Raw genomic sequence first — 24,213 nt, forward strand, 5'->3', positions numbered from 1 at the left:
GAGGATGGATTTGGACTGTAGTTCATTAGAGACAATAATGGAGTAAAAATTCTGCTCAGATACTGCAGCACATGAACCATGGACTGTAAAACATTTATTATCATTGCAGTCTGCAAGAAATGTGGAAAGAAAATAAATGAGTGAATGAACATCACAGTGAACCTTCATCTCAGTATTTGGAGCCAAAACAGTAGTATCTACACCAATATAACAGTCCAAAGAACCATGTCAACACAGATCTTCCTTAACTGGCTGGTCCTGAAATTTTCACACCAGGAAGTTTTGGCACATAGTGGAGATTCTGTACAGACAACCACTGGTATCTAGAGGTCCAAGTGCCTCTCAATAGGTATTACGAGTGTTGAATTGTTAGCACAGAATAAGTCCTTTTCAGAGATTACATTTTCTGGATGTCATGAAAGCTGGTTGTGAGAAAAGATGCACAAAAATGGTCTATAAAAACCCAACCATGATCAAGGAGTTGGCAAACATCATGACAAAGAAGGTGTTTTATTTGGAAATGTACTAATGTATTTTAAATTCACTGTTATTCATATTAAACACAGTCAATAATTCACCAAAGTTACAGAAAAAAAACCTTAAATTAAACTATATTCTCTACTGGATTGTATGACTATTTTTACTAGTTATTTTAACCAGCAGTTTAGTTTCATATAACTAGTTCCATAGTTAAATAAATAAAAATCAAACCAAAAAAATCAACAACTTTATAATACCAGTAGAAATGTAATATTAGTTCCTTCACAAAAATACTGCAAGCAAAATGAAATGAAAAAATACTAATTATCTTGAAATGTGTTCTTTATTTACCGTTGATTTCACAACATATAATTGAGATTATGGAGAATACACTTTTTACCCAAAAAAAGTATGACCAGTATGACATCATATGAATGTATAATGTTTTCAGCATGTTGTGTGTGCACTACCGTAATGTTAATTCCACTGATTTCACTGCATGTGCAGAAAAGCAAAACTTCCCTCATTATCTGTACATAGAACGGATTGCATAGCAATAAAGCCTTTAGAAGTCCAGGCAATGATTCTTGATCACATTGTGTGCTAAAGGAGGAAGAAAACGTGGCAGCACATCATTTTTTCATAGATGTTTATCCTAGACTGAGTCCGACATCTGCTCTGGTTCAGCTCGTTATATGCATTATTCTATGGAACGGTAGTGCTGTGAAGGGTGGGGGGCGGGGGGGCGTTATAGCCCTAATTCAAGTGCCTCGATCTCTTTTAGCAGCTGTGCCTCCTTCTGCATCTTCTCCAGCTGTGAGAACACAATCATTTAAAGAAATCATGTTAGATATGGTCTTATGCATTTGCCATGATCATGATTCTCAGATTACATACACACCATGACATATGATCAATACCGAAAGCATAATGTTTGAAAATGCTGTACATAGAGTACATACATATATGGATATGAGCATAAACAAATCCGGTTTTATGTAACAAAATAATAGAGTGGAATAAATAAAATGCATGATAAATGTACCTGATTTTTCTGCATTTGTTTGCCAGCTGCTTGTTGCTCCTTTAACTCTTCAATAGCCTTCAGTTTCTGAACCAGATAACAGAATGAGATTAGCTTCCTCTGAATTTACCATTTTAAAGAAAGTCAGAAGCAACAGCCCCAAAAAATATATACAGTTTTCCTACTTGCTAAGAAGCAGACAACAATGCTAGTTTAGCATCTCAAAAGATGTTGCTTGTCTCAGTAAGATCACTAATATTCAAACAGATTTATAAAATAGCTATAGGATAGCTGCTATGAATGTTCTGGTCCTAACGTTTGGGTTACTCGTCAGCTTGGGTTGAGCAGACCGGGAACAGCCCACAATAGCTGCTGTTTGATGATGCTCTGACCCAGACGTCACAACTTGGCCCTTGTTAAACTCATTCAAATCCTTACACTTGCCCATTTTTCCTGCTTCTAACACATCAACTTTGAGGACAACATTTTCACCTGCTGCCTAATAAATCCCTCCCACTATCAGGTGCCATGATGAAGAGATAATCAGTGTTATTCAGGTTACCAGTCATAATGGTATACGCAGGGATGGGGAGTATTTTTGAAACGTATTTAAATACGTATTCAAAATATAAAATCGTCTTTTTGTAATTTGTACTGTATTTGATAGGGTTAATGAAAATGGCTTTGTTAGTCATTGAGTTAAGTGTTGCTGATTGCAAAGTAGCCCTTCGTTACTAAACACCAAGTAACGAAATTAGGATACAATTATGAGTCATTTGCAAACTGTTAAACATTAAACTCTGTTCATTTAAAACTAACCTTCATCTGGACGATCAGAGGGATTATGTATGTGTATATTTGTTCTGTTAACTGGTTGCGTATGTCAGATTTATGGCAAAGAAAAAGCTGTTGTTTACTTATTAATCAACTGAGTCAGTGTCATTGTGAAGGAACATATAAAATAGGCCAATTGATGGAAGGTTTGTGAAGAAAATTTCATGCTCCCTGGTAAAAGTATTATTTATTTTTTTATTACAAGAATACAGTAGTTTCTTTTGATAAATGTGTGGCTGCCGTATTTTGTAGTTTATTTTGATACACTTAAGGCATTTTGTTTTTTATTGTCATTATTATAATTGTTTTTTTATCTTATGCTTGGTTGGTATAAATGCTTTATAAAACTAAGTATTCTATAATAGGAAATCAAGGTTTCTCAGTAACATGATGAGCTGCCCTTTTTTGGAAAACGTAACAGAAAGAAGGAAACTAACCTGCATAGGAAATGTTTCACAAAATTAAGCCTAATTAAATATAAATAAAACAATTATTGTGGTATAAGAAGAATAAAACATTTCAGGCCGTCATTTCTGAATAAACTGTAGTGTCCATGTAGTTAGTTGAACAAAGATCAGAAAGTTTTGCTCAAATCTAATGACCCCTAGAAAGCCGCTGTAGGGCCATTAATCAGGGCCCCTTAATCCCCAACCTCTGAATGCCTAACATACCTTCTTCAAGTTCTTAATCTTTTTGTCAGTTTCAGGGTCTCCATCTGTAGACGTTACAGGATTCTCTCTGGTGGGTGGAGGCTCTGAAGTTGGAGCAGGAACTTCAGATTTATTTTCCTGTAATGACAAAAAAATCTAAATATGTCAAGAAGAACTTGTGAAAAATCAGAAAATCAGGCCTGCACTCTAGAGTTATACACAAAAAAAAAATAAAAATACTGGACCACCTGTCTTCCCCAGCTATGTGTGGTTCTTTCCCAAACTCTCAAGCAATACATTTTCCCGTCACTTAAAGTAGACCCAAAACCGTTCCAGCATGACAATGCCGCTGCGTGGAGTGAAATATCTTGTGGCTGAATGAGCACAAATATCCACAACCACACTGTAAAATCAAGTGGAACATCTACCCAGAAGAGTGGAGGTTATTATAACTGCAAGTGGGGAATGGGATGTTCAAAAAGCACATACGAAACCTATGGTTAGGTGTCCACAAACTTTTGTCCATACAGTGTACATATGATTTAAAAGGAAACTAAAGGGCTTATTTCTAACCTAATAGTATTTTCAATTTGGATCATTTCGTTTGTTAACTGGTCGACCGAGGTACATCAGTGGCTAAAGTTCATTTAGTAACATTTTTTAAAACACAAATAAAATTTTCAAATGATTACATTACAAAAGTCCAGGAACCATAGCACACCTGCTTAGCTGCTTTTTTTGCCTCTCGCTTCTTCTGGTTTTTCAGAGCTGCCTTGGACATCTGCTTGTCTCCAGGCTTCATGTTCTGTGGTGGTTCCTCTTCATGCTAGCAGAACGAGAGACTTTGATTACACACTCACTCTCCTACTAATTGCATTTGCTATCACCTTGTAACTAGTAACTATTCAACATCTTCAGACAGGGAGGTGTTTGAGGTAAGAGCTACTATGCTACTCTGGTACAATGATCTCATTAAATATAGAGATACATACAGAGCACATATGAGCAAAATGGACTCTCAGTGATGATAAAATATATACATAATACATGTACATAGAGTATAGGGGAGTCGAACATGGATATGGACACAGTACAGATATACAGATTATAATGGACTCTTAGAGCACAGAGAACTCTTAGGAGTTCATATAGAGAGTATAGCAAACTCTCACATGGATTCACAAATAGCATAGTGGTCTCTCATGACAAAAACACACTGTATTTACAAAGTATAGGGAGCTCTTACAAGCATATACACGCACAGTATAGTAGACTCTTGTGAGGATATATACAGAGTATAGTGGACTCATGAAAATATATACAAAGTTTTGTGGACTCTCAGCAAATCATCTACAGCAGTGGTCCCCGACCCCCGGGTCACGGACCGGCACCGGCTCCGGCCGCTAACACATAATACATTACCGCTAAATTCAAACCCCCAAGCTAGCAAAATAAACAAAAAACAACACAGTGGATTCACGTTTATTATTATATTTATGAAATACCAGTTTTTATGCCAGTCGTATCATTTTATTTTGTTGTATTTATCCGGCACACCTTAAAGGCCGACCGTAAAAATATTGTCTGACATTAAACCGATCCGTGGCACAAAAAATGTTGGGGACAACTGATATAGAGCATATCGCAGACTTTCCTGAGAATGCACACAATAATGGATTCTACACAATAACAATAACACTAATAATACAGAGTATAATGGACTGAAATGAGGAGATTCAGTACATGGCATTCAGTTCAGTATTTGTGTACCAAAAGCAATCCTTTTTCCGTGTTATATAGTTAATATCCGAGTTTCCTCACGAACGTATTAAGTGGAAAACTGCAAGTTTGTGTCACTGTTTTTATTATTATCATTCATTCATTCATTTTCTCCCGCTTATCCGTAATTCGGGTCATGGGGGCAGCAGTCTAAGCAGGCCCCCGCCTTCGACTGCTGCCCAATCCTCACAGCACCGTCCCTTACGGTCCCTCCTGCAGGTGGTGAGCCCACGGGAAGGTTTTTATTATTATAATTATTATTATTAAACTTGAAAGCATAAACGACAACAATGCCATGGGTGTACTGAAGAAACTAGAGTTAGCGGAGTGTCACTATAACTACTCACTCCGTACAGGAATTGCGATTTGTAGTGCGCTAAAACGAAACCGCTGCCCCTTTCTGTCATCACAAACATTTTTACGATAATATCATAGAATTCCACGTATCGAGGGATTGAGTAAATAAAGACATTTGTTAAGGTATGCTGAAATAAGTAGAACAGTTCAATGTAAAACACACACTGACAGACATCTGTATTACACAAATGGGGTCTAACAAATGTAAACTATTTCATAAAATTTTCATTTATTACTTTTTATATAATGAATTGAATTTGTGCTAACTGAATAGAATTTTTAAAATAAAATATTATAAAGTATTATTTGATATATTATTTAACCAAGCAGGCATTTTATTTAAAATAGTTTTTAAAATGTAAACTATTGAACAATGTTAACAAACAAATGTTGATAATAAACTGCTTTAAGAAAAAATGACCAGCAATTTGAAGTTTTGCATTTCTTCCCCATCACCGTACCGAAATTGAACCCAACCGTGACTTAAAAACGAGGTACGTACCGAACCATGAATTTTGTGTACGGTTACACCCCAGATATATACACACAGAATTGTGCACTCTAATGAGCAGATACTCCACCCACCATAATATTTAAACAACAACAGGTAAAGTAAATAACCCTGACTTTACATATTAGGACACTGGTTTTAAATTGATTAAATATTATAATGATCTGAACAGGTTTTGATTATAATTAGGATATAAGCTCACCAGTTTGAGGCTGCTGCTCTCGGGTTTGTTGCGCAGGGCAGGAGGTCGGTAGACCTGCGCAGGCTTGGCTTCAATGCTGCAGAGTTCACCTGAAGCTGCCTGGTACTTCACCGCCTTCTCTGGGAATGTTCCAGGTAAGAACGGTTGCCAGACCACTTCCCAGAGTTCTTTCCCTGCTGGTGTCTCCTGCTGGTACAGAACTGTGCCGGTGTAGTGCCAGATCTTAAATCCATTACTGACCCTGAGCCTGGGTGAGCAAGTGGCTGTAACAATGTGCTCTCCATCAGGACACCAGGAGAAGAACGTGGTGTCTGCAGCCTGTGGTTTGGACACTTGCTTGTACTTCTTCACGTCCCACACCTCCATCTGACCCCTTAAGTTTCCGAAACCGGCCAGGACCAGGATGTGGCCTTGAGGGCTGTAAAAAGCAGCGTTACGTGGACCTGTGCCAAAGTCAAAAACCGGCTCGCACTTCAGGTTATACACTGTGACTTTGGCAGGCATGAAGCCATAAACGACACAAAATTCTGAAGAGTTGGGGTTCCATGTCACATCGTAAATAGGGCCGTTCTTTGCTGTTCAGGAAAAAAGAAACAAAATTGGACATAATATCAGAAACAAAAAAGTACAAAGAACATTTCATAAAAAGGGTCAGGTCAGTCAGTCATCCATCAATAATACATTATTAATTGCACTGACTGTGATATTGTCCTGACAGAATAACATTTTTTAACATGAACAACATATGTATATTTATTATAGAATTTGTCTTTGGAATTGTACTTTACTTAGTACTTTATTTTTCTTGAATATGTTGTGCATTATTTCGATACAGAGGTAATGAATTTCTTTTAATTTCCTAACAAAAAAAATGTGAGGTTGAAACTGCACATTCGTAACTCTATTTAAAAAAGGGCGGCAACAACTAATGAATAAAATATTCGATAATGACATTAGTTGACAACGAACGCCGTTATTGATTAGTTGGGCTGCTCAAGTTACGTGACACAAGACAACACAGCCGCTTGTGAATGGCGGAGAATACAGGGTCAACCGGCAGCAGGAAAAAGTGTGCGCCCCAAGTCACGGATGAAGGCGAAACACGGAATGAAGTGCTATTGTGTAAACTGTTTGTAACTTCGGGAAGTCGCACTGGATCTGTTCTGTTGTGACCCACGAGCATCAGGTTTGCAAATAACAGCAGCAGTAAACGATTAAATTCTTACTCACTTTTGTTGTTTTCAGCGAATGATTATGCATTTATACACCAAAAGCTCGCTGCGTTTCTCCATCAATTGTCTTTTTGTAGCATTTTTTTTTATTATAACAGTAGCATTAGAATAGTAGTAACAGTAGTAGAATTATTTATGTATTCTAGATACTTATGTCTTCAAAACTAAACCAAAAATTTTAAACAATGTTCTATTATATTTTATATTGATTTTTTTAAGCGTGGTTGTCAACTTGCCATCTGCATTTATCATTGAAAACAATACAAATGTTGATTTACACAAATTGCGTCATCTTGCATACTTGCATACATGGACACTGTACATTTGTACAGGACACTTACGAAGTTGGACCACTGCACTGTCCCCGTTTGTTGCGAGATAGTGTAAAGTCTGCTCTCCGTAGTATGACGCGCCGGTTTTATCCACCTCCGTGCTGGCTGTGACTAGAACCGCACTGGCTACGGGTGAAGGAATAAATCAGAGCATCACTAATAAACCTTGACACGCACAATTTAAATATATCAGCTTTAACCATTTTTTATATTTCTACGTTTCAAAGTCAATACACATTCAAATACCTTTTTTGTTCCATAACATGGTCACTCGGTCAGCCTTGAAAAAGCTTTTGTTGGCCAGAGCTGATGTAGGGCCGCTAAAATTAGGGTACTGATAAAGCCGGACAAAAGAGGGGGCACCCTTGCTTCCAGGAACGTACACAGCAACCTTGTGTAAGGCAAAAAAAATATATTCAAGCTGTAAGCTATACACAAAAACGACAATGCATGGGGCTTTCCTGAAGAAAGGGATTCCAAAAATCTGTTCACAAGACAACCATATTATTAAAGTACATTTATAACATTTACTATTACAAATCTTCTAAGCTTACAAGTCTCTCCTTTATGCAACTTGTTACAAGTTAAAGACTTTGATAAAGAGCCAAGTATGAACTCATGACCTCACAATCTGAAGCCAAACTTCTTAACCACTGAGGTACCACTTCCTATATCTATATGTTGGCTCTGTCATTGCCGGGATGCTCCCAGTGCTCCTGACACTTCTGGAATATTTCCTGGAAGTTTTTGTTTCGAAGTAGGGTTGTAATGATTCCTTGAATAACTAACCACCACGCAAGATCTTCCTCTCCAAACCATGTACACCATATTTTCATAGAGCTGGCTTTGTGCACAGGGGCATAGCCATGCTGGAACAGGTTTGGGTTTCCAAGTTCAAATGAACGCAAAAACTTTATACCACCTCTGAGGAAATCATATACAATTGTGTGCCTCTAGCTTTGTGGTAACAGTTTGGAAAAGAACCACATACGGCAGGAAAGGTCGGGTGTCCCAATACTTTTGAACATAGTGTACTTTGAAGCAGTGTGGTTATAGAAAAATAATCAATGGCATGGTGGTGTCAAGTGGCCTGACACATAACACAGTAATTGATAGAGCATTTACTATAGTAACTGGTATGTCAACAATAAAATGTATTTTTGCACACTTTTTTCTCCTCCATTTGGTCATCTGCCATCACAAGGCAAAATAACACAAGCAGAGGATGCGCTCTCTACCCTCTTCTACATACATGAGCTCAGACACCTCAGAGACTTCCCACCGAAACAGGTTTTCAACTGATCAAAAATACCTTGCTTGGCTGGTTTCCTGGTGACAGAGCAAAGTCCGATACCTTCTGAAGATGAAGTTTGTTAGCAATGGTTTCTGAACACAAGCAAAACACAGTTGTTTAGAGACACACCTCAATTTTATTTATGGCATATTCCATTTTTATAGACCTGAAACATATGTTCAGCTGCAGCATGTTTTTGTGGTAATAAAAAAAGATGGAGAAAGAAAAAAAAAAGCCTTACCGAAGTTATTATTCTCAAAGAAATGAAGCTCATTATTCACACATCTCACTGCGATGCTTTCATCATCCGACCAACTCGGACACCTTAAAAAACAGGAACACGGATTATATCAATTCATAAAGGTATGCATGCTTTGGAGTTTATAATATAACATCTGGCAGATTTCTTTATCTAGGGTGACTTACAAATCTCTCATTTGAAAAGTTAAAAGAGGTAAGGGCTTTGCTCAAGGGCCCAGCAGAGCCAATATGCATTTATCGTATCAAGTCTGATTATATGCACCCAGATTTGTTTTTGTTTTTTATGCTAGTGCGGAGGTCCCCAACCACCAGGTGTTGACCCAGTACTCGGCCATGAAAGAGTTGCTTCAAGGTTGTAAGAACGCTCTGAGTAAAATGTGTATAGGTATGACACTATATTATTCATTGTGCATTTTTGCCAGTGTCCAAATTTACATATGGCATGATCTGAGGTTGGAGCGTACTTGCTGAGAACCGATTAATCAACCTATAGTTTTTAAAATGGATACTGGATTTATAAAAAAAAACTTAATACTCCCTGTAAAAAAAAAAAAATACTAAACTTTAATACAGAAATAAAATATACAAAAAAGTACTAAATCATGAAATAAAGGATATAATTTTTTCAATATTATTCAATAAATACAATTATATAATTAATAACTTATAAATAATTAATATAATAGCGCTCTCCGTGCAGCACGAAGGCTCATGTCAGTGATTCGCCTCTAGAGGCCGCTCTTGTAACGACAGCAAAAAAAAAAAAAAACATTGGTATGGATTTTTGGCGGCAGCCGATAATTAATCAGTCAACCTCTAATATCCACATATACAATACATGCAACCCCCTCTTCCTTATTCCCACCCCCAAACAAACTCCCAATATTTTCAAAACAAAACTGGTCTGTGTTTTAAAAAATGTTGAAGAACCTTGTCCTAGTTAGACAGGACATGTACTTGTTCTTCACGTGTCTACGCACAAGAAGGATTTTTAACACTGCATTTGTTAAACTGGCTAGTTAAATTTATTTAATTCATTAAAAGAAATAAATCAAAAAATCATGCTTTCCATGACATGTATTTGTTTCTTTTAAACTTAAGGGTCAATATACTGCATGTCTAAAAATTCATGTAATAATCGTGACTTGCTGTTATTGTATTCGTAACTCACCATCCCTCTGCTTTTTTCTGGTAAAACGCTTTGATGCAGCCACCTGTTTGCAGATCCCACAGCTGGAGGTTAGCGTCACCCTGAGGATTATCTTGTGATTCTGAAACATTGCAGAAATGCGGAGCATTCATACTAATTGTTATTTAAAGATACAGAGAAACACGCAGCAAAATGTATTCTAAAAATATTTCCATCAATAATACTTCCATGATTCATCTATTACAGCATTGAGCAACAAAAGGGCATGAATTACATTCCTTATAAATAGGGATGCAAAACTCTGGGAATTTTCAAGACTGGAAACTTTCCATGGGAATGAATGGGAATAAAGTGGGAGTTTACTAAATTGCAGATTAGCCTAGAACAGGGAATTTAAATGTAGTTTTAAAAAAATCTTACAGGATAATCTTTGGTTAAAACAACCAGATTTGATGCAATTTTAGTTGAAATTATTATTGAGGCCACACCCCCTACATGCACTGTACATTCCTACATAATATAACAGATCATTTATTTTATCCTGCACACAAAATAATAAAAAAATAATGGTCCATTTTGGCGAGTATTCACGTAAATTATATAAATATCACATATATTTATGTTTAAAACTTGCTTGTGCTGTGTGGATGGTATTTTGCTACAAAATTATACTAACAATTAAATCAAGGCCAAAGAAGTAATTTTTTTAATCCGTATTAGTTTGCATACATGTCATCTTATGACCAAACAAAATGTTTATATTTAATACAGTTTATATACATGTTCCCAAATTTCTAATATATTCCCATAAATACCTGGTCAATTTCCAACTTGGAATATTTCCAAAATAACCCAGCTTATGTTCACATAAAAAGTATATAGTTTCATAATGTTTGGAAAGTTTAGAATTTATAAACCAAAGATGCAGCCCAAAACCTGATCCTATGTGTAGGTGATCTTTCTTCATGAAGCTCAGTAAATGTGTTAATAACATCATATTACACATATTCCATTACATGACTTCAGTGCAGCCTTTAGCATACTTACTGGTGTACTGCTTCCATGTCACCAGGACTTTGTTAAGAGGAGAAAATTCCAGCATGGTGGTTTTCGGTAGATCAAAAGACTTCACCAATTCTCCATTTGCCACTTTAATCACGCTGACCCTGAAAAATAGTAATAACAATAATTAAAAAAAACATTTCATGCAGCCGGAATCCTTTAGAAACCTTCTCATATAAGTGTGATTTGATTGAATAACTATAATAATAATCGTTATTGTATATATTACATTAAAGAGTTACATCTTAAAGCGCTTTCCAAGCATAGAAGAAGACATACAAGGGTTAATTAATGATTAAATAATAATAATAATAATAAAATAAAACACAGATACATCACAATTTTTTTTTTTATTAAATCACATGAAAGCTATCCTGAGAAAATAAGCAAGATCAAAGCAAATTTAGATCTTTCATTCATTCATTTTGTATTTTATATTGAAATAGATCACAGCTAGTGATTCCAGAATTGTTTAACGGTTCAAGTTCTGGATTACTGATCCAAAAAATTCAGAAGCCTTAAGACCACCTAAAGACCAAGATTCCCTTGTTGGACACTTAAGCAAGACATTTAACCAGATCTCCAGATGTGCTGTATCATGGCTGCCCCTATGGTTTGACACCAAAAAGATTTTAGCAGTCCAGATGTTTTAAGAAAGCTGTTATATATTTTTTCCAGCAGGTCCCAAGTTTCCATCCAGTGGGAGGTGCCTGAAAGAGCACTTCTAGGATCTGATCAGGAGCCATCAACGTAATGTGTGTGTGTTTATAGAAATATTTATACTTACTTCTGTCCATTGCACCATCCAAACAAAGTGCCATCCCTGCTGAAGGTCACATATTTGCTCGGTCGTTCATCTCTGAAACAAAGAAATGATCAAGAAAAGGTCAAACAGCGTTTGAAGCATCTTGTATAACTTTCTGCTCATAGAAATGAAAAAGTCTCACCGCTGAAAAGTTGGATTTTCCTCAAAGTTCGGTGGTCCTCGGAAAAGAAGTGTTCCATCTGACCCACGAACTGTTATTACAACAGACACATCATTACAGTGTGTAATTCAGCAGTCAACGTGGGAGCAGAGCCCCGTGTCTGTGTTCCTCAGACAGAAATCCAGCTCCAGTTTATAGTTAACATATCATTCACCACCAATTCCTGACACGTTTCACTTCACCTGAGATGCGTGTGCGTGAAAAACCCCAACCCGCACCTTCAGGATCTGTGTATTAATACCTTGAAATGAATTCTTACCTGCTAAGTGCGGTGTGAGAGGCGCCATGTTGAAGCGGAAGTAGTCGCGGAAAGAAGTGCCCATGTGACCGTGTCGTGTAAAATGTACAAATATAATCAGATAATTTAATAATGTTAAAAATTGGATTTCGGTCCGTGTGTCATCTGCTCGTTCAATTTTCGTCTAAGAAACATTATAAGAAAAATGAAAAAAGACCGACTTTTATATTCTTCTAATAATCCAGAAGTCATTTTCCAGTTTCTTCGTGGATGCAGTGAAATGAAAACCAAATGAAAACTACAACAAAAAAGATGATTGATTTTGTGTTTCTGATTGCAGAATTGCCGAAGCAATACGTCACAACAGTTTCAGACAGGTGAAGTGGGCGGAGCTTATAGTCTATGTATCAATATCGGCGATACTGGCCCTATATGATGTGTGTGTGTGTGTGTGTGTGTGTGTGTGTGTGTGTATATATATATATGTGTAGCAGTGGCGAGCGATCAGGGCCAGTAAATCCTTCTCTGCTGGCCTAAACACTATCGAAGCACTGACCTACATTTACAACTAAATTCTAATATTTGTTTTTATGAAATTGTATTAATTTATACCCAACAGTTTATTCTCTTCATTTTTTAGCGTTTCTCTTGGCTGCACTGCTTCCAGTACGTGTATATGGATGTTAGATTTTTTTGTCCAATCAGATTTCAGCCTCTATGTGCTGCCATGTCAATCTAATCTGCCCAGGGCATTCAGTCTGTTCTGCTGGCCTTTTACCACAGTCTCCTTAAGAAAAAGCTCTGTTTTTATAACCAATCAGATTTCATATTCGCCTCACAGGGCAGCTAGCTGGCCCAGAATAGCGTCAGCATTTTTCCGTCCTCTGATTGGTTGGTAAACTTTTACAGCCAAAGTTGACTGGAAAAATACGTCTGTAGCGCTGCACACATAAATACATCTCAGTTAGACTTTTTTTTACACCTACGGAGGAAGAGAAATTGATTTGGTCTCAGACTATACTTAAAAATACGTTTTCTAGAATAGCTAGACATTGTGAGGAGAGCCAACCCCTGAAGCTAGCTAGCTTGTCTCAGCCCGGGACAGGGTTTGTTCACCACTTCTAGAACAGTGAATACAAGCGGTACCACTGGATTACAGCCTCTTAACTGGGTTTCTTGTTTTAGTAAAATGGTATTCACCCTCCATATGTGAAATGCCTCTCTCTCTGTAATGCCACATGCTTTTATATTGTGTTTTTGTATAGTATTGATGGTTTCTATAATTGCGACGTGATAGTGGTGGTATTAAGGGGTGGATTACAGTGTGCGGCATATGGTCTGAGCACTGACAAGCGGACCTTACACTTCTGCAACCTCTACAACAATGCTGGCAGCACTTGTGCGTCTGTATTTTGAAGCAGCTTCTGCAACTGGCACACAGCATCAAGACTCAACTTCTTTGATAGACCCTTGCGAGGCCTGTTCCGAGTGGAACCCGTCTTGGAAAACCTCTGTATGACCCTGGCCACTGTACTGTAACTCGTTTTTTTCACGGTGTTACTGAGACTAGGCCATCTTTACCATGAGGTGCCATGTTAAACATCCACTTACACACAACTGTGTGACTGATCTGCACAATTTTACCTGACTCAACACACCCTCTTACTCACTTCGTGTGACTGATCTGCACAATTCCAATCATTACCACAAAAATGTTTACATGCCGTTTTTGCACATCTGTTAACTTTATTTCTGTTGAGTTCACTTTATCTCTGTTGCTGCTATATGTTTAATTGCACAATATTGTTTAAATTTTTCTGTTACTGTGCACCTTAATGTATTTTGTTAGGACAGGTTTACTGGCGGAGCTATTTTGTGTTTTGTGTATTGTGTACTTCCCGTGGGCTCACCACCTGCAGGAGGGACTGTAAGGGACGGTGCTGTGAGGATTGGGCAGCAGTCGAAGGCGGGGGCTTGCTTAGACAGCTGCCCCCGCGACCCGAATTACGGATAAGCGGGTAAATGAATGAATGAATGTATGAATGTATTGTGTATTGTCCTGCAATGTCCTGTGTTGTCTTTTTGCATTGTTTGCACCAGTCGCACACATGCACTTTATGTGGCGAGAATCTTTCTACTAGTTTTTGGCCCTGTGTTTTTTTTTTGTTGTTTTTTTTCTGTTTCTGTGACTGTTGTTTTATGTTGTTGTATGTAGCACCTGGGTTGTTTCATTTCACTATGTACTGCATTAGCTATATATGGTTGAAATGACAATAAAAGCTTCATGACTTGACTATTCAGTGGTCAGTATGATAGAATTGTACTCAAAGCACCACATTCTAACTGCTCTAATACAATATACACACATTTGTATGATCCTGTCAAGCAGACAAAAACATAAACATGATGATTTGGACATGTGGCTTTGCATGGCTTAACAATGTACAGCTGTTATCACTTAGGGTGTAGTCACTTTTGTTGCCAGCTATTTTGACAATAATGGCAGTATGTTGAGTTATTTTCAGAGGACAGTAAATTTATACTGCTATCTATCTATCTGTCTGTCTGTGTGTCTGTGTGTGTGTGTGTGTGTGTGTGTGTGTCCAACAGTGATTTCCACTGCAACCCTGGTCAAATTAGAGGTTACTACAGATGAATGAATGCATGATTATTATTTATTTTGTAATGTTATTGTCTTGATGAAATATTCCACTATATTAATCATGTCCTTGTATATATATATATATATATATATATATATATATATATATATATATATATATATATATATATATATATATATATATATATGTAAAAACAATGATAGCAACTATCCAGTGATCGTGTGTGAACTCGACCTCACGGTTCAGGGTTCAGCTGAGGGGCGTCACCCCCGCCGCCGCCGCGTCAATCAGTCTGGATTCGCCACGACGGCGGAATCGAGGTGGGTGGGCGGAGTCACCCTTTTGCCTACGTTCCACATTTGAATCAGCAGGCGGTGTCATTGGTGTGCGTACGTGTCTCCGTACGGGTTAATGGGCGGAGTCTGTCCCTGTCTACGTTTGCGCGTATGGGTGCGTAAGCGTTGTGTTTCGGAGTAGACGTAAGCGCACAGAGGTTTCGAGGGCGGAGTCTGGGTTTGTGCGTACGTAGACATCTTTCGGAGTACGACCGAGAGCCAGCTACCCTTTTTCCTTTTCCCTCAAGCCTGAACGATTTGTTTTATGATTTTTGTTATTTAATCAATCCAGAAATTTATTTTAAATTACTGTAAACATGGTGGCGAAACAGAGGATACGCATGGCGAACGAGAAGCACAGCAAAAACATCACACAACGAGGGAATGTGGCCAAATCAACAGTAGGTTGAAGCTTCAGCATCTGATCATTCATTTTACACGATTAAATGCTGCTGGTTGATACTAATTATTAATCATAATTAATTTGATATATTTCGTGATGGTGTGTGTGTATCTTGATATGTACCTGATCAGTAAATTGTTGGCTCAAGCCAAAACACCATCACTTCTTATATGGATATTTTCCAATGAAGTATTGCAGCTACTCTCTGATCACTTCCGGTCATCAAGATAAATAACACTAATGTGTATATATATATATGTTTATAAATAATTCTATTTCTTTTTCCTCTTTCAGAGAGGCACACAAGACGAAAAAGCGGCAGTAGGACCCTGGCTCCTTGCGTTATTCGTCTTTGTAGTGTGTGGATCAGGTTAGTTTTCAGTTTTCACATACACTCAAATTTCTCAAAGGTCTATATGACAAAAGGTCTAATAAGCACAGTTTGGCTTTCCTTTACAAATAAGAGTCGTGCATGTTGAGGGCCAAGTCCACTCAACACCCCCCCCCCCCCCCCCCCCACACACACACACATATACATACATACATACACACACACCCACACCTTGTCAACATGGTCATCATGGTTGTCGTCTATCAACAAACCTTGATAAATGTCTATAGAAATGGCAGAATCAAGAATTCAATCATCCGTTCCACTAAATGATCACACAAACAAAAAGCTTGCATTCGAGCATTTATCATCTGAAAAAAACAGAAAATCATTCTTCCGAATGTTAAGGCTGATTCAGAATCCTACCACGGATCAGATCAGTCTTTGCATGTAAGCCATAAAAAACACTGATGCAATCGGTAATAATAAAGCAACACCTCTAAGAAACACGCTCTGCATGGTAGTAAACGCCCAGCCAGAGTATTTAATCGTAGCATGGATACGATTTCTACTGAAACCTACTTTCTTGAACATTGCTTTTATTACAAATCTATAATCAGTCGTATAAATCTCCAGATCTCATTGGAATCCTAGTCAAGTTTGATTGTATATTGTATATTAAAGCTGCTACATTTGTTTCTAATGTACAATTAGATATGAGATTGAGCTCGAATTTAGAAATTCTTACGTTTAGGAAAAATTGCCAAAAAGTACAACATTTTTGGTATGCTTCACAACCGTAGACAGTTCAGTTTGCACTGAAATGCTTTGAATCACCTGGTCTGTGGTAAAAAATCAAATAAAAAAATTAAAATTAATAAAAATTCACAGTACAATTAGTGATGGGTAAAGGTTTCAGGATCTGATGTGGCTGAAATCTTTCACCTCAATCTAATAAAACAGTCTAAACTCTCACAACTGAAGTATGCAAATAAAAAACTTAACAATTAGCAAATTTTGCATGTGCAGCATACACACTCATGAAACCTTTTATACTGTAGGTATACAAAATGAACAAATAGCTTAAAAATTGTATAAATTAATCTAAAGAATCTCAGTTCACTCTTTTATACATTCTTTTTCCTTCCAGCCATTTTCCAGATCATTCAGAGCATCCGAATGGGGATGTAAGGAGACAAACGGACCACCGCCACCATCATTAAAATCAACATCTCCCAACAATCCTCTTTTCTCTTTTCCAACTCTGCTGGCAAGAATGAAGATTAACTCTCAGCTCTTCATGTCTTATTTAAAATCTCTATAGCCATTACCACAATACTGAGCTCATGTGCCTTACAGGAGTGGCGGAGGAATGAAAAATGTAAGAACAGCTAAGCCATATCTTACCAAACATTCCAGTCCGACGAACACTACTGCTGGCACACAGTTATTACCGCAAACCTTTCTGCCGCTGATTGTTTCAACAGTGATTCCGCAGACAGCTGTTCTTTCTTCCCCTGAAGGACTGTTCTTATACACCATGACATGTTTTAACTCGGATGGGTGCCAAAATATCAGGTCTCAATTTAGGTCAGAGTAACTTGCTGTAAGTATAGAGATTTGTCCTGAACTGCAATACAGTGATGTTGGTTATGTGGCGTGATGCACCTTTTTTTGCATTCCTGCAAGCTTTTTGCTGTTTAGAACTCAATTTTTTTGTTGTTTTTTTTGTCAGCTGAAGTAAATGAAGGTCTTTGAGGTCGGGTTTATGCATTGGGCAGCAGCAATTTGTAAAATTATGTATTTTTCTTTTTTTTTTTTTTTTGCTTTCCACACGAATGATCTTTAACAATAAAACAGTTAAATGAATGAGCTTTGTTTATTTTATTTTTTTTTCGCAAATTGATTTGTGCTCCTGTCAGTCAAACACAAATGACGTGTACCACTTTACCACAGTGTCAGAGGTAACAAAACAGTCACAGTTCAGTTGTAACACACCGAAAACAATGAAAATAAATACGCAAATTAAAATCCTTCTGGCTGAAAAATCACTTAACAAGCAGCAGTCACCTGAGGCGAAAAAGTAGTTACTTAAATAACATTACCATTAACTTCTCATTAGCGTTTCGGCTATAATTAGCATCAAGCTGCTTCATCTACTAACATACACTAAGGTTTCTGAGGTAAAGTTTGGATTTCTCCTCACTGTTTCCTGATTAATTTCCCTGTCAGTAATGCTAGCATGTCTAGGACATACAGGAACACCAGTAATTAAATCATACACTGTCAGTCAATTATATAGTGAATCTTTTTGAAAGTAAACATTCACTAAACAATGTTTTTTTTACACAAATTAGAGCGTCTGCCAAATGCCATAGATGTAAATGTTTCAGACATTCCAAAACATAAAATATTATAAGCAGCATAATTTCACAAAGTGTTATTCAAAAGACTTTAACACTTCAATTTTTTTTTGGGCTACAGAATTTACTTATAAATTAAACTCCATTTTATTAGGAACACCTGTACCCCCTGCTTATTAATGCTGTTTTCGGACAGTCATGTGTCAGCAGGACAATGCAGATAAGGTAATGTTTATATCAAGCGTATGTGATCTCTGTGACTTTAATTGTGTATGAGCATTGTGATGTTTCACATTGTTCTGATGTTACATGATTGGCTAACTGCATACATTACCAGGGGCAAAGGCGATCCAAATAAAGTAAACAGTGAGTGTATATATACATTATACAGTGTATACATTTTCCTATGAGGTACATTTGAGCCAGTTTGTCAAAATAAGCCCAAAAATGAAGAGTTATTTAGCTTAATTTCATTGTTCATTATTATTCTTCCTTTCAAGTATTTCTTAGTATAAATATGGTTAGATAAATAGGAGTAATCTGTACCTGGTCTCGCCAGATAAAAGCTTGTTTTACTTACAATTCCTTTGGCAGAGAACAAAGCTCCTTATGGGACACAATCACTACTGGTTACTGCTGATTACTAATTGCTTACTCAGCCATTAAAATAGCTGTTTTTGCCCTTAGAGATTTCCCTACTCAAAATACTTGTTTACATACACAAGATTTTAAGATGCTAGCAATTAGCAAACTAGTGAAAAAACATAGGTAAATTATCTTGTATGAATGGACCTTTCTAAATTGAATTTTGGCTTTTCTATATAAAGAATCCAAATTTCCATTTTCCATACAGTCAGGATTAAAAAATTTTCTATTACACATAATAGCATTTTGTTTTTGGTTTATTTTGATTTCATGTGACTTTTAAAAATTTTTAATAAATAAACCTTGACGAATTAGTATGCTACTTGATACCTTTTCCACTTGTTTTATACACATTTATTTTAAACATGGGATAAATTACAGAAATTGCCAGAAACATCCAAATTTGGACATAATAATCTGACAAAATAGATATTTTCAACACCACATGTTGGTGATGTAACAGATTGATTGAGGTGAGCTGTTAAAACCCTGGATCCCAAGATATTTTCTGCTGTTTCTCCGTCTCCTCATAACAGATTATTTCATCTCCGACTTTAAAGTCAATAACCTTGTCCAAAGACAGACCGCACTCCATGCCAGTCTTAACAACTTGAACATCGTCTTTATGATGTTTTAGTGCAGTCAAAGCCCCTTCCCAAACAACCTCTTTTCCTCGAATGAGTCGAAATTTTAACTTCTTGTCCAGTTGACCCTTCTGGATTCGGCAGCCAGCCACTGGGACTTTCTTTTTCCCTATAGTCACATCAAAAGTGGCCAGAACAGAGGCTTCTCCTATTATATTCTCCTCAGTAGTCGGGTGCAATTTACTGCTAAGCTCTTCTTTCAGGTCGTCTATCAGGTGGTAGATGACACGATGCATCTTTAAGGGAATACCTTTTTTGGCAGCAATGTCTTGTATTGACTTATTAGCTCCAATGTTGAAACCATATATTGTTCCTGAGAACGTCTCTGCCAGGTTAATGTCATTTTCTGAGATGTCCCCAACACCAAAGTGCACTATATTTAATGCACATTGTTCCTCTGCATCATAACTTTCAAGGATGTTTAAAAGGGCCTCCACTGAACCATCAACATCCCCTTTGACAATGAGATTCAGACTGACATTCTCAGCCTCTGTCTTCTCACTAGGCCTGTAGGCTACTTGGTGCTTGTTGGCCTTGTAGCGAGCGACTTTCTTCTGCCTCCAGTTGAGATGCGCCAGTCTCTCCCTCTCTTTCTGATAGCCCTCTTGGTGTTGCTTCTGTTTGGCCTCAATGGCTTGCTGATCCTCCTTTAGTTTGTTCTGTTCTTCCATGTATGCACGCCACTCCACAACCTCGCGAGCCCGCTGCTCTGACTCCACCTCCAGAATTTCTTCGCCTGCGGAAGGTAGTTCCTTCCAGCCAACAATCTCCACAGGAATGCCAGGCCTAGCGGTTGTCAAAGTACAGCCGTTTTCATCAAACAGTAAGCGCACTTTAGCCCAGGTCTTGCCTGCCACAAGTACGCAACCCTTCTTTAGAGTGCCCCGTTTGATTATTGTCATGGTTACAGGTCCTTTGCCCTTGCTCGTATGGCTTTCGATGACGGTCCCTTCTACAAAACCTTTAGGGTCGGCTTTTAGTTCTAGCATCTCAGCAAGTGCAACTGTGGCTTCAGCCAGCTCCATTAGATTCTCCCCTTTTAAAGCAGATACATGGATAGCCTGGACATCTCCTCCAAACTCTTCACATACAACATCATGGGCCAGCAAAGCTTGTTTTACTTTCTGGGGCTCTGCATGAGGCTTATCACATTTATTTACTGCTAAGATGATTGGCACTTTGGCTTTCTTGGCATGCTGTATGGACTCAATGGTCTGCTTCATTACTCCATCATCAGCTGCAACCACCAGAATAATAATGTCAGTAACCGAGGCTCCACGAGCTCTCATAGCAGAAAATGCTGCATGTCCAGGGGTGTCCAGAAACGTAATCAGTTCCCCAGAAGGAAGCTGGACTAGAAACGCTCCAGTGTGTTGAGTGATTCCTCCAGCCTCTTGTACAGCAATCTGGCTCTTCCTTAGGCTGTCTAGCAGTGTGGTCTTCCCATGATCCACATGCCCCATAATAGTTACTACTGGAGGTCTAGCCACTAAATGAGCAGGATCTGGTGGTGGTTGTCTCTGAATGTCTTTGTTTTCTCTCACTTCATTTTCCTCTATCTTGGCCCATTTATACTTCATCCCAGACCTCTTTATAGCCTCTTTTAGCCACTTCTCCTCTAATACAGTGTCTTCTTCCAGCTCATAGATATCTATAGCTGTGTTTAGTAGAGCCTCATATACATGATCAGTGTCTTTGTTCATAGCCTCGGCAAGTTGCGCCACAGTCATAGACTGTTTGATCTCCACTTCTTGCTTCTCCTGTTTCTCTAATTTCACTGGCTTCAGGATAAACTTCTTACCTTTGCCATGTACTCTATCCTAGACAAAAACAACAAAATTTGAATTATAGATTAAATACATACTTTCTAACTGTTTAAATTCCATAATAGTAATTGCAAAGTTGTCGCATTACCGGTTTAGCAGCCAGATATCGTACATGATGGGAAGTGTACAGTGGAACATCAAGACAATGGGCTGATACAGCCCTCCCGAACAGGACGGCACACCTCTTAATCATGGCCCTGATGAAAAATTAAACTCAGTTACTGCAAGTGAAAAGGTATGAAATAGGTTTATAAATTAGGATTAATCAGAATAATATGCTTTGTGACAAGATTTTGACATCTAAAGGATACAGAAACAAACCTTAGGTGACTAGGACACAGCATGCCAATTAATGTGATTGCTTCAATTTCTCATGACTTTCTGTTTTTACATTTGTAGTTATGATTATTGATATATAAAACTAGACAGGAGTGCTATAAATATTTTGTGGTGCAAGCTCTTGCACTGAAAACATTGTAAAAATGCCTGACTCGTGTCAGCCTGCATAGATATTTTTTTATGTTAAAGTAAACCTGTAATTATAAGCACCTCCTCCATAATCGGGCTTGGGTGCAGACTTAGCTATTTGGGCCAATTGTAAGCCAACCTTTTTTTCCAGAATAGTACTAAACATTGCGCTGTGCTAAAACGGATTGATACATTTTGTATCAATACTAGGGGTGTAACGATACACTTATTCGCACCAAACAGTTTCGGTACAAGGCTTTCGGTTGGGTACACATGTGCAATTCTTTTTACGTGCGAAATAATAAAAATCTGAATTCCCTCATGAAAATATTAAGTGGCAGACCGGAAAGATTTTGGTTTTTGCGCATGCCATCTCCTGTCATCGCCAATGTTTTTTTTTTTTTTTATGACAGTCTGGCAATATGGATTCTTTTGCGTTTTATGTACAGCTTCAAATGTTTTTCTTAAAAGGAGAAACTATTCCACATATCGAGGAAGTGAATAAATGAAGGATGGAATGAATGAAGACTTTCGTTAAAGTATGCTGAAATAAGCAGAACAGTTAAGTAGACCATATCTGTTCAAAATGAAATATTAAATGTAAAACACACACAAACACAGATATATTTACACATCTGTGTTACCCAAATGGGGTCTAACAAATGTAAACTATTTTATTTAAATCTATTTAATAATTTACATTTTAATCGACTACTTAAATTATTCAATATAATAAATGTATTCCGTTAATTTTATTTATTCTATTTTATTTATATATATATATATATATATATATATATATATATATAAAATATATGCATTTTTTTTAATAAATAGGCATTTTATTTAAAATTGTTTGAAAAAATATAAACTGTTGATGTTCACAAATGTTAATAATAAAAAAAACTGCATTAATGAAAAACTACAAGCAATTTTATGTTTTGCATTTTTTTTCCTTAACTGTACCGAAATTGAACCGAACCCTGAAATAAAAACTGAGGTACGTACCGAACCGTAAATTTGTGTACCGTTACACCCCTTATTTAATACTACTTCTCCCAAAATATGTTCTCGATTTTTATGTATATTTTTAGATACTTTAAACCTCCTAAGTGATCTAAAATTTCCAGACCTGTGCCAAACAGACATATGGATGTCACAGTGTCTCGATCCTAATATCCAGTGTCAGATCAGTACACACTACACTGCTGTAAAGGTCTACAAGATGAAGTGGAATCCAAATAGTGGTGGTATGAAATACTTATCAATGCTTCTGTCATTTAAAAATCCCAACACAATATCCTTAAACACGAACTCCAAAAGCAAGTATGCTTTTACATGCACCGATCAGGCATAACATTATGACTGGTGAAGTTAATAACACGGATGATCTCTTCATCATGGTACCTGTTAGTGGGAGGGATTTATTAGTCAGCAGGTGAACATTTTCTCCTCAAAGTTGATGTGTTAGAAGCAGGAAAAATGGGCAAGTGTAATTATTTGAGTGAGTTTGACGAGGGCCGAATTGTGATGTCTAGACATCTGGGTCAGAGCATCTCCAAAACTGCAGCTCTTGTGGGATGTTCCTGGTCTGCAGTGGTCAGTGTCTATCAAAAGTGGTCCAAGAAAGGAACAGTGGTGAACCTGTAACAGGGTCATGGGTGGTCAAGGTTTATTGATGCACGTGAGGAGAGAAGGCTGGTCCAACAGACGAGCTTCTGTAGATCAAACTGCTGAAGAAGTTCAAGTTGTTGATGCTCGACGGGTCAGAAGTGCTTTGTCAGCAAAAGGAGGACCAACACAATATTAGGCAGGTGCTCATAATGTTATACCTCATCAGTGTATATCTGAAATGATTCTTATTTTAATTAAACGTTGTATCAGGATAGATACATAGATCACGTGCATTCCTTCTCATTATCCAACACATATGAAACACACCACACATCAAATAACTCTATCAATCACTAATATATACACTACCACCCTTTAATACAGCAGATCGCAAAGTGTAATAAATACAGCATGTTCAAGCATAAACCAATTGACTTTGAATTCATACCGTGCAAAAGCTTCCGGCTTGCTTTAAGACTTCCTGTGACGCTCGTGACATCACTTCCGTTGAGAGCAGCCCGTTCCTGTAGAGCTGTCAAAGTAGAGGTGTGTGTGTTGTGTGTGTTGT

At 37.5% G+C, this 24,213-nt stretch overlaps 3 protein-coding genes across 5 annotated transcripts; 1 reads left to right on the top strand and 2 right to left on the bottom strand.

Moving 5' to 3' along the window:
* Window positions 1-804: 804 nt before the first annotated feature.
* On the bottom strand, window positions 805-12,549 carry eif2a (eukaryotic translation initiation factor 2A). The gene is made up of 14 exons (XM_083553012.1): window positions 12,414-12,549; window positions 12,116-12,185; window positions 11,956-12,027; window positions 11,154-11,272; window positions 10,128-10,227; window positions 8,937-9,019; window positions 8,714-8,787; window positions 7,648-7,792; window positions 7,411-7,527; window positions 5,838-6,412; window positions 3,710-3,814; window positions 3,010-3,126; window positions 1,526-1,591; window positions 805-1,294 (listed from the first exon to the last, which is right to left on the bottom strand). Exons 1-14 carry the CDS (start codon window positions 12,475-12,477, stop codon window positions 1,229-1,231), a joined length of 1,773 nt encoding a protein of 590 aa, XP_083409138.1. The 5' UTR covers window positions 12,478-12,549; the 3' UTR covers window positions 805-1,228.
* A 2,892-nt stretch (window positions 12,550-15,441) lies between these two features.
* serp1 (stress-associated endoplasmic reticulum protein 1) lies at window positions 15,442-17,954 on the top strand. Its single transcript, XM_083553206.1, has 3 exons — window positions 15,442-15,752; window positions 16,049-16,124; window positions 17,236-17,954. The coding sequence occupies exons 1-3, from the start codon at window positions 15,669-15,671 to the stop codon at window positions 17,274-17,276; spliced, it is 201 nt and encodes a 66-aa protein (XP_083409332.1). The 5' UTR covers window positions 15,442-15,668; the 3' UTR covers window positions 17,277-17,954.
* A 1,468-nt stretch (window positions 17,955-19,422) lies between these two features.
* Window positions 19,423-24,210, bottom strand: mtif2 (mitochondrial translational initiation factor 2). Of its 3 annotated transcripts, none has more exons than XM_083552969.1 (3): window positions 24,094-24,210; window positions 21,652-21,760; window positions 19,423-21,557 (listed from the first exon to the last, which is right to left on the bottom strand). In XM_083552969.1, the coding sequence occupies exons 2-3, from the start codon at window positions 21,754-21,756 to the stop codon at window positions 19,575-19,577; spliced, it is 2,088 nt and encodes a 695-aa protein (XP_083409095.1). In that variant the 5' UTR covers window positions 21,757-21,760; window positions 24,094-24,210; the 3' UTR covers window positions 19,423-19,574. The 3 variants fall into 3 exon arrangements, with proteins under 3 accessions (XP_083409095.1, XP_083409097.1, XP_083409096.1); XM_083552971.1 differs by having other exon boundaries at window positions 19,423-21,552; window positions 24,094-24,125; XM_083552970.1 differs by lacking the exon at window positions 24,094-24,210 and adding an exon at window positions 23,439-24,035.
* Window positions 24,211-24,213: the final 3 nt, after the last annotated feature.

This window comes from Silurus aristotelis (genome assembly GCF_946808225.1).
Source record: "Silurus aristotelis genome assembly, chromosome: 10".
NCBI lineage: Eukaryota > Metazoa > Chordata > Actinopteri > Siluriformes > Siluridae > Silurus > Silurus aristotelis.